Source organism: Chiloscyllium punctatum, chromosome 44, assembly GCF_047496795.1.
Source record: "Chiloscyllium punctatum isolate Juve2018m chromosome 44, sChiPun1.3, whole genome shotgun sequence".
Lineage (NCBI taxonomy): Eukaryota > Metazoa > Chordata > Chondrichthyes > Orectolobiformes > Hemiscylliidae > Chiloscyllium > Chiloscyllium punctatum.
In genome coordinates, this window is record NC_092782.1 from 7,831,608 (window position 1) to 7,848,588 (window position 16,981).

The 16,981-nt window shown below is 39.7% G+C and overlaps 1 protein-coding gene across 5 annotated transcripts in view; it reads left to right on the forward strand.

Moving 5' to 3' along the window:
• The window catches only part of LOC140466695 (non-muscle caldesmon-like), a 212,816-nt gene that overhangs the window by 188,043 nt on the left and 7,792 nt on the right, over window positions 1-16,981 (forward strand). For 4 of the 5 annotated variants that reach the window (XM_072562164.1, XM_072562166.1, XM_072562167.1 and 1 more), the window contains 2 exons: window positions 9,967-10,056; window positions 15,087-15,147. In XM_072562164.1, the coding sequence (XP_072418265.1) occupies window positions 9,967-10,056; window positions 15,087-15,147 (151 nt within the window). Of the gene's footprint in view, window positions 1-7,379; window positions 7,495-9,966; window positions 15,148-16,981 lie in introns of all 5 variants that reach the window. The other variant, XR_011955261.1, reaches the window with a different exon arrangement.

The following is a 16,981-nucleotide window of genomic DNA, read 5'->3' on the forward strand; positions in this document are numbered from 1 at the left end:
CAATGAAAAAGGTCAAATACCCTAGTCTTTGTGCTTGTATTTCTTTTCAGTTTACCAACTTCAACTCCAGATTAAGAGAGAATTTTGGCAATAAGACTTTCTGTCATATGGATTTGCCAGTGATGCATATTCTTCTAAGTTATTTAGGTCAATGTGAATGGAACTGCCAAATTGACCGGTGTAATGTTTATATAATGACAAGTGTTTGTGATATCTGTGTTTAATTGAAACAGTAGGCAGAATGTTTTTTCATTGATTGAATGCTTAAGAAATGAAAATTAACTTGGATTTTGTTGCAAGTTTCATTTTCATATTTTCAGTCTTGTTTGATCAGAACATCTCAGGACATCTTACTATATTGTAACATATTGCAGGACTTCCTGACAGCAGCCAGGACTGAAGTCTGCCATGCAAGTTTTAGGTGTTTTTTAATCCCCAGTATTCTATGATTTATGTCAGAACCTGACAATGGTGCATGCTGCTTATAATTGTCATCACTAAAAAAAATCTTGATGTAAAACCCACTCCAACAAAAATGTTAACTCTGACTTCTCTCCACACATGCTGCCAGACCTGCTGAAATTTTCCAGCAATTTCTGATTTTATTACACTCTTTAATATCCTCCATACTTGTTGCATAATTCTCAAAGACGGTGCTAGAAACATGATCCATGTTGCAAATGCCAGAAAATAGTACAGGCAATCCAGAGCAACACTAAATTTAAGTTAAATGAGAATGGAGTTGGAATGTGTTACTTGAGTCCAAAACTGAAAGGTAGTAGCCGTAGTCTTTGTTTTACAACTTTGACATATTCGTTAAATTTATTGTACATCTTTGTTGCTACGAGTAGTGAAGATAGTGGTTGACGTCTGATTGAAGAAAAAAAAGGAACCAGTACAAACTGACAGGCATTAAGCAGTCCCCAAGCATGGACTTTTTTTAACATTAAAAAGTTGCTCATTTGCTGAAGAATGTCTTGTTAAAAGGGCTGACAAGTTGTGAAGAACTAGTATGATGGAGCACAATGTTTGTGAGGAACATCAAAAGATATAAGTATTTAACTCTTAAGCCTTGTTAGCACAAATTAGTAAAGGCTGATAAAATAGTTTGTTTTATTGAACACTTAAATTGTTACCAACTGAGTTCAGATCCCAATGAATTCTGTGCACTTCAAAATCAATTGCAGAAGCAACCCAGCTATATTCAAATGGATAATTCAGCACTGAAATGAGTCACTCAGATCCTCAGTAGTTATACCCTGCACACAATTCTCCCCCAACTACCATTCCACCTTCCTACCCTGACCAGCATCTTTCTATTCCTTTTATCTTGACATAAGCGTAAAAGTGCACCTTAAGTGAGCTAATTGCTTCCTGCTTAAACCATTTCATTTGGCAGTGAGCTGTACATTCCCTGCTATTAGTTTATTGATTTTTAGTTGCTATCTAGATTTATCAGACTGCTGAAAACATGTGAATTTCACTGAATGGGTTGGAAACTGATGGATGTTTTGAAGTACACGATTAAATTCTGTAAAATAAAGTGCTTATGCAGCATTTCATGAGATATTGGGATTTGGTGCCAATGTCTTTGAGACAGAATTGCAGTCCACACAATTTTGAGCACACAAATCAAATACGAGATGAATGAAAAATATTGTGGACTATGGATTGGACACACTGAACAAATGGAATTCAGATACAGATCTAATTGCTTGGCAGACCTCAATCGAGAGGCTAAGAAGCTTTCTCCTGTTTATAAAGGAAGTGAGACGTGGTGAACTTTAGGCACGTCCCCAAGTTCCCACCAATTTTTCCATCCTTCAAATACCTGCCTTCTGACAAGGCAAATAAAATGGAATAAGTACTTGCGAGTGAGACAGACTAGTCTGCCTTATATACTTCAAAATGCAGTTCTAGTATGACTCACTGTATTTATTTCCAATTATTACTGAATTTTCCACTGGTTGTTCCCTCTGGGCTGTAAATTCAAAATAGTGCAGAGTATAATTCGATCTCACTGACCTCAGCAACCATTTTCTAGCATCACTTCTGCCGTGCGAAGGTCTGGGATGGAAAAGCCATTGAAGTTTACATCATATTGCATTGAGCCTTCTCATCAACTCCTAAGATTGTCTCTGTGTAACAGGCAAGAGTATAGGTCAGTAAGAAGTTCTAGGCAAAATGATTTGTGAGAGACTTTTAAAAGTAGTAACCGTGCTGTGGCAAAACTATTGGTGGCTCAGTGGTTAGCACTGCTGCCTCACAGCGCCAGGGACCCAAGTTTGATTCCTGCCTTGGGCGACTGTCTCCCCATGTCTGCATGGGTTTCCTCCGAGTGCTCTGGTTTCCCTCCCACAATCCCAAGGTATGCAGATCAGGTGAATTGGCCATGCTAAATTGCCCATAGTGTTAGGAGCATTAGACAGGGATGAAAAAGGGTAGGGGAATGGGGTCTGGGTGGGTTACTCATTGGAGGTTTGGTGTGGACGTTTTGGGCCGAAGGGCCTGTTTCCATACTGTGGGGAATCTAATCTAATATTATCAAGTAGTTCTGTAACCTTATCCAAACCAATGCTTGTTGAAATTGTAACCGTGCATCAATATTATGTTCCTTTCTACATAGTGTAACTGAATGGGATTATAACAGAAGTGTTCAGAAGTTTGCAAAGCAAAATGTTTTTATTTTTCTATGAATTGAACACCAATCATTATCTTCTTTGTGCATGTTAGATATTCCCCTTTGCTATATTTTGGTATGATCACGTGAAATATTCAGATTTGAGCTTGCATTTCTTGTTTTCTATCAAAGGAATACCAGTTTTAGGTTCAAAATCGCAACAATCAAGGGCTGTTCTCAGCTCAGCGTAATAGTCAACATTATGCCACTTAAACTTTCAATTAAAGTTGAAAAATTAACATCGATCTCTGATGTTACACTGAGAATTTATCAACAAATATCAGTACATACACAAGAGCAAGGAGACCAGAATTGATGGAATTGAGGTCTAGACCAGAGAAGGAGCAAGAGAATTGCTGATGAAGGGCTTTTGCCCGAAACGTCTATTTTCCTGCTCCTCGGATACTGCCTGACCTGTTTTTCTAGCACCACTCTCATCTAAACTCTGGTTTCCAGCATCTGCAGTCCTCACTACTGCCCAGAGGAGGAGCAGTTCTCAGATCTGTAAGGCTAGAGGAGGCTACAAGACATAGGCATGTGGCATTTAGGAATTTGAAGAGATATAAATTTTAAAATTGAATGATTTTGAGGACAGTTGCAAAGGTGTGATGGGTGAGTGGACTTGTGAATCAGGATGTAAGATACAGTTTAGGATGAGCTTGTATGTGGAAGATCAAAAGTAGGAGATCATCTAGTTGTTCATTGGATTAGTGAAATCTTGAGGTAACAAAGCATGAATGAGGGTTTCAACAGTAGATAAGTTGAGACTGGTGTGGAAAGAGATGAGGTAATGAAGGTGGAAGTCTTGATGCTAAAATGGATATGTAGTTCAGGTTGAAGTTAAATACAACATCAAGATTACAGGTGGTCTGGTTCAGACATAAGCCATTGCCAGAAAGAAGGTTAGAGTCGGTGGCTGGGGAAGTATGACGTGGCAGTGACCAGAGAGTGTGGCTGTGATCTCCCCGATACCAAGTTGGAGGAAAAGTCTACTCAGCCATTACTGGATTTTGAGATGAGCTGTATGATGAAAGAGGATCTGGAAAGGGGGTGAATATGTCATCATGAGCAATGTAATATGTTTCTGGGTGTTCTTGCACGTAGTTGGAAAGTAGAAAGGAAACCAAGAATAGATCATTGGGGATCTTTACAGATCCTGCTGGGGTAGCAGGATTAGAAGCTCTTTCTGGTTATTTTCTGGTTGTAACTGCATTGATAAGAATAGAACAAAGCCATGATAGTCCCACTCCAATGGATGATGTTGAAGGAGGATTGTACAATCAACCATGTTAAAGTTTGCTGGATTGGATGTACTGCATTGAGTAAGAATCATGAGCGAGGACAATGACCCGTGTCGTAGTAACCCAAGGTACAATTTACAACTGTCATAAAGTATTGCACTGGCACAGAAAACCTAATTGGCGAAATTAAAATGAGGAACTGCAAGAAGGACAGGCATGGCTTTGAGAGGCAACATGGTAGTCAAGCATTTTAGAGAGGAAAGAAAGGTTGGAGGTGGGGTGATAGCTTAAAATGACAAACAGGTCATTTTTTTGTGTGTGGAGCCGGTGATAATGGTAGATTTGAAGGGGAGTGATTCAGTACCTTCAGGGAACCTTCAACAACATCAGCTAAGACAAGGGTTGGAATGAGAAGGTGGATAGTAACCTTGGGTAATACAATCTAGTGAGCAGGGATGAAGTCTCATGGTTGAGATGAGGATCGTTAAAAAGTGAGGCAAATCACCGAAGCTTTTGGTCTTGCATTTATCAGGACAAACTCAAGAATGCCAAATTTCAGACATTCGTAATAACTTATCTTGACAGGAGAGAATTGGCAATGCATTCATACGCAGGAACCCATTCTTTGTAAGCAAATAGAATATCTTTGAGCCTTTCGCTTTTAAAAAAAATTATGGAATCCATAAGATATTGGAGCAGAAATAGGCTTTTCAGCCAATCAAATCTGCTCTGTCATTCAATGACATCACGGCTGATCTGATAACCTTCAAATCCACTTTTCCCCATAATCCATGACACCTTTACTGAATAAAAATCTATCTCCATCTTAAATATACTGAAAGACCCTGGCCTTGACAGCCTTCTACAGTAAAGAATTCGATAGATTTACTATGTCTGAGAGAAGAAATTCATTCACATCTGGGCGGCACATGGCTAAGTGGTTAGCACGGCTGCCTCACAGCGCCAAAGACCCGGGTTCAATTCCTGCCTCGGGCAAATGTCTGTGTGGAGTTTGCACATTCTCCCCATGTCTGCGTGGGTTTCCTCTGAGTGCTCCGGTTTTCTCACATAGTCCAAAGATGTGCAGGTTAGGTGAATTGACCATGTTAAATTGCCCGCAGTGTTAGGTGAAGGGGTAAATGTAGGGGAATGGGTCTGGGTGGGTTGCTCTTCGGAGGGTCGGTGTGGACTTGTTGGGCCGAAGGGCCTGTTTCCACACTGTAAATAATCTAATCTCTGTCCTAACTAGGTGAGCTGTTACTCTGAGATTATGCCTAGACTCTCCGATAAGGGCAAACAATCTCTCCTTGCATCTACCCTGTAAAACCCCCTAAGAATCCTCTATCGTTCAATAAGGTGGCCTTTTCATTCTTCTAAATTCCATATTTCTATGGTTCTGTGTTGTTTGCTCCATTGCAACATCTCAGCCATTCAGAATGGGGTAGTCAACAAGCCAGCATCTGTCCCTCCTGTGGTATAAAGGGTGATCATTTGAAATCTGATAATCTTCCATTTATCCTGATCAATGCAAGAGGAATAGGTCTGGCAGTATTCAAGGTCTGAGCTTTTTTGAGGACATGATGAGAAATGGGAAAAAATTTCACGCCAGGTCAAGGGCACAGGGGAACCATAGGGGAAATTTTGTCTCGTGTGCTGGAGAAAGAGTGAGAAATGGCAGAGACATCTCTTAAGTGAAAAAATACCTCACAAAGTAATGAAAATACTGGTGATGGTTAAGGGATGCAGTAATGCCTTATCGATCTCAGCTGGCTGAAGTGTCCGAGACTGACCCTAATACCTGATTGAAGCTGAAGGCATTAACGCATTCTCATGGCTCTATAGTTTACCATTATACCTCTGAAAATTATCGTCAATAGATTCATTAGACTTTTGACCTCAATTCTAATGTTGAAAAGAACAACGCTGCAATGCCTTAGTGTAGGCAATAACTTGTGCTGTGTGATTGGCAGTGAGTAGTCTTTGTTCTGTTGCTGGCTCACATTGTTCATTACAAACTGCAGCATACTGATGTTAGTTACTTCTATGCTGCATTTCAGTGTGAAGGAATAATAACCCATGTGCCTATTTTGTATATTTATGCCTCAGTCAAACATTCCTGTGAACGATAAGTATATGATTGGCTGAAGGAGTGAAGTTGCAGTCTTGGGTACAAATCACCTACATGAGGATTTAACTATTATTTAATGCAACATTTTGTTGTAATTGATGGATACATTTAGCTGTGAGTAGTATATCATCTGAGACTGAGAACAGGGGATCATGAGTTATATTCCTGACTTTAATTGCAGCTCCAACTTGACTATTCCAGTTGGCTGTATTTTTCTAGTTGTAAATTGACAGCAGTGAAGTTTCATCAGAGAGACGGGAGGAGTGCAATTTCTATCAGGACCAGTTCCTCCTTATGGAAGTCAATCTGTGATTGAGGGAGAGGCTGAATAGGCTGGGGCTATTTTTCCTAGTTTTCCTAGTTTTGGCGGCTGAGGGGTGAGCTTGCAGAAGTTTGTAAAATGATGAGGGGCATGGATACGGTAAATAGCCTTTTCCCAAGGTAGGGGAGTCCAAAACTAGAGGGCGTAGGTTTAAGATGAGAAGGGAAAGATTTAAAAGGGACCTAAGGGGCAGTTGTTTCATGCAGAGGGTGGTGTGTGAATGGAATGAGCTGCCAGAGGAAGTGGTGGAGGCTGGGACAATTACAACATTTAAAAGGCACCTGGATGTGTGTATGAATAGGAAGGGTTTAGAGGGATATAGGCCAGGTGCTGGCAAATGGGACTAGATTAGTTTAGGATATCAGGTTGGCATGGATGAGTTGGACCAATGAGTTTGTTTCCATGCCGTACAACTGTATGACTCTTTGAAAGTTTTAGAGTGATATGGGCCAAAAACAGGCAAATGAGACTAGATTAGTTTGGGGAAATCTGGTTGGCATGGATAGTTTGGACCAATGGGTCTGTTTTTGTGCTGTATAGCTTACGATCCCATCAAAGGTACGAATAGTTAGCAAAATGTATCTGTCCATGTGAATGGTTAGTTTTGATGGAGTAGGAGTGATGTGTGAACTCTAAAGGGGGTACTGTTTCTAAACATAAAACAGTATGTTTAATTGTATGCATTGTTTTTCGCAACTGTAAGAATAATGAAACAACAAATACGGGGAGGAAACGACTGCATTGTCTGTGGAAATGGGCATTCCAAAGGTGATTATGGTATCGTCCAGAAGAGGGAAGCAGCTTACCTCCAGAGACTCTGAATTGGTCTCTGCAAGACACTTAACAGATTACACATGGCTGACTTCATATAACGAAACTGTTTCTTTGCTTCGAATACATAAATCTTACACATCTCTGCATTTATCGACAAAGGTGTTACACATGTATAAGGTGCAAACAGCTTGTGTGAAGTTAATAACTTTTGATCTCTCCTGTTCTCTTAACCAGTTGGTTCCTCCACTTCCTTTCTTCATGTCTTCGTTCATTTCTATCGGGTTGGGATAGCTTCTCCTTCTTTCTTTCTTCTACTTCCGGGTGGTCAGGGACTGTTGTGAATAATCAGGTAAACCTGCCTTGATTTTTTTAATATATACTTTATCTAAGGCTACAGTTCTATTGATATGTGATTTTATTTCTTCACAAAAAAAATGCATTCACCACAATACTAATCCTTCACAATAACAAGATGCCGTTAACGTCTTCATCTGTAACATTGGGTGCCAGAATGGAGATTAAACTTCCTCTGTTATAATTGTATCAGTTGGCCTGAGATAGAACACACTAATAATTGTACCACTGTTGAAAATGCCCCACTTGGATCACTTAAGTAGTGTTAGAAAATTTCAATTTATTGAGAATCTTTATATCTGTAGATTGGGAAAAGTATTGTAAATTAAAATCCAAAATTGCAAAGAATGTGTAATCCAATATTGTTCAATGTCTTCCTTTTACACTGGTAGAGAAATAGGAAATTAGTTAGTGATTTGATCCATCTTTCCAAACATTCCTTGCTAAACAATGCACCAGGGTGAGTGATGTTTCATTGTTGCATGAAACTATCAGTGGGAGAGTAATATCTCAATGTAAAACATTCAAAATCTGTTCAGCTTTGTCAGTAATAATAGCTAGCCAAGCCATTACCAAAAGGGTGCAAGTCCCCTCAGCCAGGATTTCACGTGTATCGCTCAAAAAAGATAAAGTTAAAAATCACGCAACATCAGGTTATGGTCCAACAGGTTTATCTGAAAGTACAACCTGGTGTTGTGTGATTTTTAACTTTGTCTACCCCAGTCCAACACTGGCACCTCCACATCAAAAACGATGAATAGTGCATTCCTGAAAACTGACGCTGAGGGTTGAGCTGGAGAACGTTCCGTGGATGATCTTACAGGATGCAGCGGGTGTGGGAACATCTTACGATGCCATCAAGAAATTGCAAAGCAACCAATCTCTATTATCTTCTATAAATTGTTCCCACCAAGTCAGTAAACGTTAAATTCAAACTAAGATAAATTAACAATGTTGCTGGTTTATTATCTCACCCATTTATTTTTTAATATAAAAAAGGTTTCTTTTTAATCAAAAACACAAGAATCATAGAGTACAGATAATTCTCTTTTGGAATTAAGTACAAAGTGATTGTTGAATCGTTTCCAGATGTTAGTGTTGCCATTTTGTGGGGTTTGGCAGCAAGTGCCTACTTTGGGGCATGGAAAATCGTACAGTAAATCACTTAAACAAAAACATGAATTTATCCCATATATTTCACAACAATCAGATGCTGAAAATCACTTGACAGTGTAGTCACAGTTTGTAGACAGCAAGTTTCCACAGACAGCAATATGAAGATGATTAGTTAATCTGTTTTACTGATGTGATGTTAATTGAGGAATAACTGTTGGTCAGGACACCAGAATAATTGCTCTACTCTTCTCTGAAATATTATCATGGGATTTTTCCATCCATTTGAGGAGGTAGTTAGAGCCTCAACATAGTGCGTTGGGAGTACCAGCTTTGATTTTGTGGCTAAGTCTTGGCATGGGTCTTAAACCCATAACCTTCAGATTTGGTGACAAGAAAGCTACCAACTGAGCCATGGTTGCCTTGCATTGAAATTCTAAACTGATGGCAAGTATGGGGTAAGGAGCATTGTAAATGTGGAATTTAGAAAGAGCTGTTGTTGTATTTCTGTGCTAAATTTAAAATCAAGTAGAAAAATAATTCTCTGATCAATCAATATAGTCATTAAAACTATCCACACTCCTCATGTAAGTTTGTATATATCTTTCTAAAAGCTCTGTACCCTTCTCCAATTACTTCTCTTCCTTGATGCTGCTTCAGGTAAAGACAACTTCTCTTGATTTCACACGTACTCCATTGCAAATCATAATCTGCTGACTGCTGTTTTAATTACTGGTATATTTTAGTAAAAGAAGCATTGGGTTTGATTTTTGACTTGCTGCCTAGGTATGGAGCAGTTTTTATTTTCCTGTGATTTAAACTTAAAAGGTCAAAGATCTACAACTGTAGATTTCAAACTCTCTGAACTGATTTGCTGTTGATGTAATAATAAATCTAAAACAGCATTAAGGAGAATAAACTGTTCTGATACTGCAACACACATCATTTGCTGTCCTCTTAATATATCTGCCTGATGTGTTCAAGAAGAATTGCAGAAAATCAATTTGGAAAGACATTGATATCTATCTAAGTTTCCCATTAGGTATAATTATTACCATGAGATGTTTAATAGCAGTTTGTTTTCATACACTTTTCAATTCATTTTTATTTACCTAAGTTAATGGTTTGAACTTAAAAACACAAGCGATGCCTGGTTCTTAAAAGCACACTTTGTTTTGTTTTCTGTCCTCTTGCCTGAAATGTGCACCAAATGCAAAATTATAGACTACGCTGAATGCTTGTCACTGTCACCAAATACTGAAAGTATGCTGTATTCTGGCTGTTGTATTAATTTGATTAGTCTACAATTTTCTTGTGAAAATGCCTTACAATTTATTTGTACTTTTAATTCTAGGATGTGAGGCCAGGAGATGTATCGAGCAAGCGGAACTTGTGGGAGAATAAGACAGATTCTTCCAATGGAAAAGCAGCCACCCCATCTAAGGTCATCATTGGATAGGAGACATCTATCTAGATTCATACACATTTCTCCATTATATTTTGATGTAAACTGTTACATCCCCGGATTGACTGTACAAAACAATGTTCACCCGGGAGCTATTTAAATGTTATTAGTTGATATCCAAATATTATGCTGAAATTTGTTGATGCTGTTCTTGTAACTTAAAAAAAAGTCTGTAAAATTCTGATTGGTAGTTTGTGCCTAAGACAGGTGAGAGGGAACCTGTTTACCAAAGAGTGAAATTGGTATCAAAGTGGAGTCTTCAAAAGTTAAAATTTCTATTTACTAAAACTGAAGTTGCATTTAGCTCTGGAGCACCACAGTCTCATTCAATGGAACTAAATTGAAATTTCATCTTTGATTGTTCCTTGAACTTAGCCTCTTTGTATTGGTAAGTGTTGCCAGTTTATAAGCAGCCAACTCATGCAAGACATTGTGTGTATCCACTGAACTGCTGTTTCACTAAGTGCAATGTATTATAGGACAAGGTGATCACAATTCTTTCAAAGGGTTAAACTGCTCTACTTTCTACTCTATTTTCGAAGACTGAGTTTCAGTGTCTAAGACTGACCAAGAATGTAGTCCTCTCCTGGCATTGAGTGCTCAGATCCAGCTGATGAGTATGTTTTTGAGCAACCACAAGATGCCTTATTCTATAGGCTTCCCTCCGCTGTTAATCCTGCAATGAAAACAGCCATCCTTGCTCATAGCAATGTGGTCAACTCTTAACTGCCCTCTGAAACTGTCTGGCAAGCCAATTCATCCAAGTGCAACTAAGGATAGGCAATAACTAAATAAATGTCCAAAGATGCACAGTTAAAGTAATTTGGCCATGCTGTATTACTTACAGTGTTCAGGGATGTGTAGGTTAGGGTGAATTAGCCATGGCAAATGCAGGGTTACAGGGATAGGGTAGGGGGAGGGTGTGGGTGGGATGCTGCTCAGAGGGTCAGTGTGGACTCGTTGGGCTGAGTAGCCTGTTTCCACACTTGGGATTCTATGGATTTGCCAGCAATGCCTACCTTCCACATAACACTTCAAGTTAAACCTCTGCCCAGAATATTAGTGAGATCAGAATGCAAGCAGAGTGGATGGCTACCATTGTGCATGTCTGCAATGTTTTGATGCTCTATTAGACTGTGTAACTATGGCATCAACTGTATGTCTAACTACCAACCTTACAAAGGAAGGATCAGGTAACAGGGGAGGGGATTGGTATTTGTTGGGATGAAGTAATGTAATGAGGACCCCTTCTCCACACACACACTCAGTTGCCTACTTCACTCGTGAGTATATTCCCAACACAAACATCCCAGCTTTATCACACTTTGTACCATTATGTAATCAGGATAGCTCTCGCCTACAGGAGTCTCAGCCATTAAGTGGTATGTGTTCATAGCTGAGTTCTCCTGTTAGTTGTGCGTCTTTGTGGGGAGGGGACGAAAAGTAAGGAGTATGGGGAGCATTACAAGGAACAAGAAGGAGGATGCAATTGACCAGACCGGGGGAAGAATTCATGGCAAAGGAGAGAAGTGGCGGAAAGGGTTGAATAGGAAAAGTGAGATGAAATTATTTGAGAAATGAAGGACCTGAGTTAACAAGGATTGGCAGGGCATAGGGAGAAAAGTGGGAAATGGTTGGTTTTGGGATGAACAGAATGTAAGACAAAGAGGCAATTAGATGGGAAGATAGAATATATGACCTCACTGGCTGTAGTTGGCAGAAAAGGAAAAATTATTAGAAATTAAGGAGGGTGGGAACAGGGAAAATTAAGCGCAATAAGGAGGCATAAAATACAATAAATGGTGTCAGTCCACAACAACATTGGAAAAAAGGCGATGAATTCTGTGTCAAATATTTGGCAGAAAAGGAGATAGTAAAATTAATGAATGGCCAGAAACTGGAAGCAAAGTTTCTGTTGGAGGGAGGTGATGGGTGAGAAGATGAGAAATATTTTTGGGTGGGGTTGAGGTTAGTTATGCAGTGGATATCATGTGAAGCAGCAACTCACTGTGTTAACACCTGGAAATAAATAACCACTGAAGCTGCAAAATTGGCACTAAAAACCTGACCGATTGATAAAGGACTCGAAAATCTTCTATAATTATATAGAAAGGCATTATTGTAAAGAAAGCTACAAAACAGTAATAGTTACAACAAATTAGGAGCAGGGAGTAGGCCAACTAGCTCCTAGGGCCTGTGCTGGCAGTTAGTAAGGGGGCAATTGATCTGATTGTAACCTCATATCTGGCATACTTGTCTATCCCAATACTACTTCACCACCTTGTTTCACCTCAGTCTTACACATATTCAAGCAGTCAGTTTCAACCACCATATCAGCTGGATTAAATGCCTTTGTCACGAGATCTAAACAGGGCCAGTCACCGATTTCCCAGTATCTAACTCCATTCATAATACCTTTGATAGTTAAATAGCCAGTTCCGACTTACACTGGGACCAGTGCTGATAGGTGAAGGGTACGATAAATATAATCAAGTGCAGACATCAAGTGTAGAAAATGTTGAAGAACCACTCCACCCTCTTCCCCCTTTCCAATGATCTTTAACAGCATCACCAGCTTTGCGATTCTCCACCACCAATATCTTAGGAATCATCATTGACGATTGACTTACCTAGACCCATTGGATTCAATATCTTGGCAAAGGCAAGTTACTTCATGATAAATGTCCTACCTCTTCCCCTTTAAAACTTACATGACTTTCCCGTAATGAATAAAAATAAAATTTAGGCAATTGAATATCTTAGGCCTGATTTTGCAAGAAAAGCTTCTACCCTACCAAACTCTTGTTACTGATGCTGATGGGGAAAAGCTACCTCGGTGTTCTGGAAAGGGTGGGACATTGTAGTTCAGTTAAGAGTACCTTTGGGAAGTGAACAGAGAGGTTTAGATATGGTCATCAGCTGTCCCTCAATTCGGGGCTGACCACAACACAGTTGCAAGTTTCTACCGTAGATCTTCAAGCAACTGAACAGATGAATTCTCAGCCCACACATCTTTAGGCACACGGAACAGAATACTGTATGAGATTGTGCAGTCTGGAGAGAAGGATTTGCTTCTTTGTCCTCCAGCCTTTGCCTGCCACTCTGTTTCATTAAAACACTGGGACTCAAAGCATGGTGCAGCTTGATGGACACAGTGCTATTTTAAACATTTGGGAGTAAACCCTTCCCAATGTCTAATGGCAATGCTATGATGTTTTATGGGAAACTTCGGAGTGTCTTTAAGGCACTTTCCTTGATGTCCTATTGAATATTGGCCACCCGAGAGTTGAGCAAATCAGATCCAATGGGGAGATGGTTATTGGCTTGGAACAATATCTGGTCCATCAAAGCTAATTCTGCCAGAATGCACATACAGCAGGCTTTAAGATGGACATTAGCATTTGATCAATTGTTCTCCCACTGAATCTGGATGATGCAGAGAGATGTTTTTGATGGAATTTCTCAAGTGCTCTAACATGTTGCTAATTCACAGTTTGGGTCTCTCTGTAGGTCAGAATGTGCTAACAACAGTGGATTTGTTTGTTAAGACTGTGTTCAACTTTAGAGATTTTTGACATCAAATGCTTGTCACTGTGATGTGTAGAAGGCTGAGCTGTTACAGCTGGTCCAGTGTTGGGATCTCGTTGACAATGGTGACCTTTTGAGAGCTGCTGTCTATCAAGAAATGTCAAGTGTTCAGTATATCTGAGAGTCTCTCCTTCAACAAATGTGAGATGTGGGGTATGTGCCTGATTGGGTGTAAGTTGATATGAGGTTTGTTTGGGCAACTTTCCAAGCCTTGAGGAGTTATCAGAAGTTAGGGATTACCTGATCAGCCATGAGCTAATAGAGTGGTGGGGCAGAATTGATGGGCTGAATGAGCTATCTCTGTTCCCACACCTCATGATCTTCCCTTTAGGAATTTATTACAGCTGACTTTATTTGATATCTCCGTTCAAGAATTGAGTTAGATGTGTGAAAATTTTCCCAATTTGATCGTGAGCTGCATTTGAAATTCCTCTCCTCAGTCAGGCTGCTTGAAGGCTGAGATATTGATGTTTTCTCTCTTTGATTTTTGGACCTTATGATGCCTTGGGGCTGCTTCATCACTAATTGAACAAGTCTTCGATCTATCCGGTAGATGTCAATGCCCTGCATGGATCAAGTGATACAGCTAACACTCGGATTATTAATTCAAAAAATGACATGACCCAGGAGGTGCCAGTCATTTTGATGTAGGATGCCTCCAAACAACTTTTTCTTTCCTTCCAGTGGAAGAGAGTGTAGCCTTAAAGCTAACGATAGCATCCTATTGGTTATACCTGAGGTGTAGGTTAATGTCATGAGTCTTTCATTTATACAGTTCAGGAGATCTGGCACTGCATCCAAGATTACATTCCTGCTGGAAAAACAGACTCTGTGAGCATGAAAGTTTCTGTCAGCCATTCCTTTTCATAAGGAGGTTTATCCCTTTGCTTGTCTCGTCAACTGCCTCTCCCCAACAAGGCCCCAGCTGAGGTCCCCAACAATTTCTTTCCCTCTAGTTGAGATTGACCATGAGTGCTCTAACTTGCCAAGTTGCAGAAATTAATGTTTTCTTTCTTTCACCGTTAAGACGGTCATCCCACAGGGTGTAGTCTCCCAGTGAGGAGAAAGCAAGACAGCCTATTTCTAGCCCCCTGCTCTTTAGGGTTGAGCTTAGGTTTTCCTGAGGAGGAGCACTCAGTCTCAAATGCTGCTTCCCAGAGACCCAAGACTATTGCTGAGTGGCCTTCAGCGGAATGTGTCTCTCTTTTACCATTTGGCATGGATATGACTAATGGCTTACTATCTGTACTTGGGCACAAATCATTCATAGGTGTCTACAGAGATTTGGTGGGCAAACTGAAGAGAATAATATTTAACCATATAACCAACTGGGACTACTGCCTGGGTGAAGGAAACAAGCTCAAAACAGTACAATTTCAGCACTAGAAAAATGATGACCATATTTTCTTTGTTATACCTAGATTACAGTTGGAAGTAAGTACAAATCAGGCTCAGCTGGGGATCACGGCAGTTACACTAATGGTGAGTGACTTTTAGAAACACTTCAAATGAACACGAACAATATGGCCAGGTAATTCTGGACTTGTTTACAATAGTATTTCAAGCTCCATGGACAGTTATCACTATGAATGCAAACAGCTGAACGTTAGTTTTTTTTATTGTATCTTCAACATGCGTCAGCAGAAAGACAGTAAACTCATAAAACTAAGTAGGTGACAGTGTTAAGAACAAACTGTACGACTCTTCACAGGGTAGCTGGAGAGATGTCACTGTGATAAATGGCTAGCCATGTGTCAGTTCATCTCTTGGGTCCTTGTTCAATTACAAATTGCTATATTTACAAAATCAGTGATAAATCGTGCGTTTATTGTATTCAGGGAATGTTGCAAAATGTTAGGTGGCTGGTTTGCATTGTATCATCTAAATTTAAATGAGCACGAGAATCTGAATCATGTTTGTTGTATTACACATCGGTCTGCGTGCTGTTAAAATGAGGAGCATGTTAGAATTGACCATGAATCACTCATTAGCAACAGTGGGTTTTAAAAATATCTCACAAAGGAAACCAAGGAGAAACAGGAGACAGATCATTATACCTCACAACAGCTGGGTATTATTCCTGGCTGTTGGACATACTAAGTCAGATTAACAACTTACCAAGCACATGATTGTTTGAGAAGGTTGATTTGTAGCAGGGACATAGAGTATGGCACATGTTGAGGATCTACACAGTAGAAATCTATGAAGGTAACAACCTTGATATCAATGTGAGTTTCATTCTATTAAAACCAAATGCCTACAGGCCAAGGTCAGCTGCAGGCCTTTTAATAAAACCACATGAACTGTAAGCATTCAGTAGGTCAGGCAGTGTCTAAATACAGAAAAAACAATGTTTCAGAGCCAGTAGCATTTAATCAGAAATGGAAGGTGTTAGAGATTAACAGTTTTTAAGCAATTACAGAGCCAAGGCTTTCTATCATTGATTTAATTTTTAATTAAGTTTCAAGCACACGTGCAAGAGTGACAGGTTATCCCATTAGGCTAGAAAATGCTGGAAGTACTTAGATTGCGGAGATGGATACAAACAGTTTATAAAGAGGTATTGACAGGTTAAGCAAATGGACAAAAAATTGGTAAATTAACTAGAATGTGGAATAATGTGAAGTTGTTCATTTTGGAAGGGATTTCAAATTAACAGACTATTATTAAGATGGAGAAAAACTGCAGAAAGCTGCAACACAGAGGGACTTGGGGGTAACTGTGTACGAAATACAGAAAGCTAGCACACAGGTGCAGCAGGTAATCAGGAAGGCTAATGGAATATTGGCCTTTATTTCAAGCAAGTTGGAGTGCAAGAGTGGGGAAGTCTTACTGCAGTTGTACAATGTGCTGGTGAGACCACACCTGGAGTACTGTGAGCAGTTTTGGTTCCTCTTATTTAAGGAAAAATATCATTTTATTGGAGACAGATCAGAGAAGGTTCATGAGAATGATCCTTGGTTATGAAGGGATTGTCTCATTTGGGTTGGGACTGTGTTCACTGAAGTTTAAATGAATGGTAAATGAAATCATTGAGATATATAACATTCTTAAGAGGCTGACAGGGTAAATGCTGAGAGGATGTTTCCCCTCATGGAAGAATCTAGGACCAGAGGGCACTGTCTCAGAATAAAGGGGTGCAAAATTAAGACTGAGATGAAGAGTAAGTTCTTCTCTCAGCAGGTGGTGAGCCTTTGGAACTCCTTACCATAGAGAGTTGTGGGGGCAGAGTCCTTGTGTATATTTAAGGCTGAGATAGATTCTTAATCAGTCAGAGGTATAAGTGTATGGGGAAAGGGCAGGAAAGTGGAAGCGA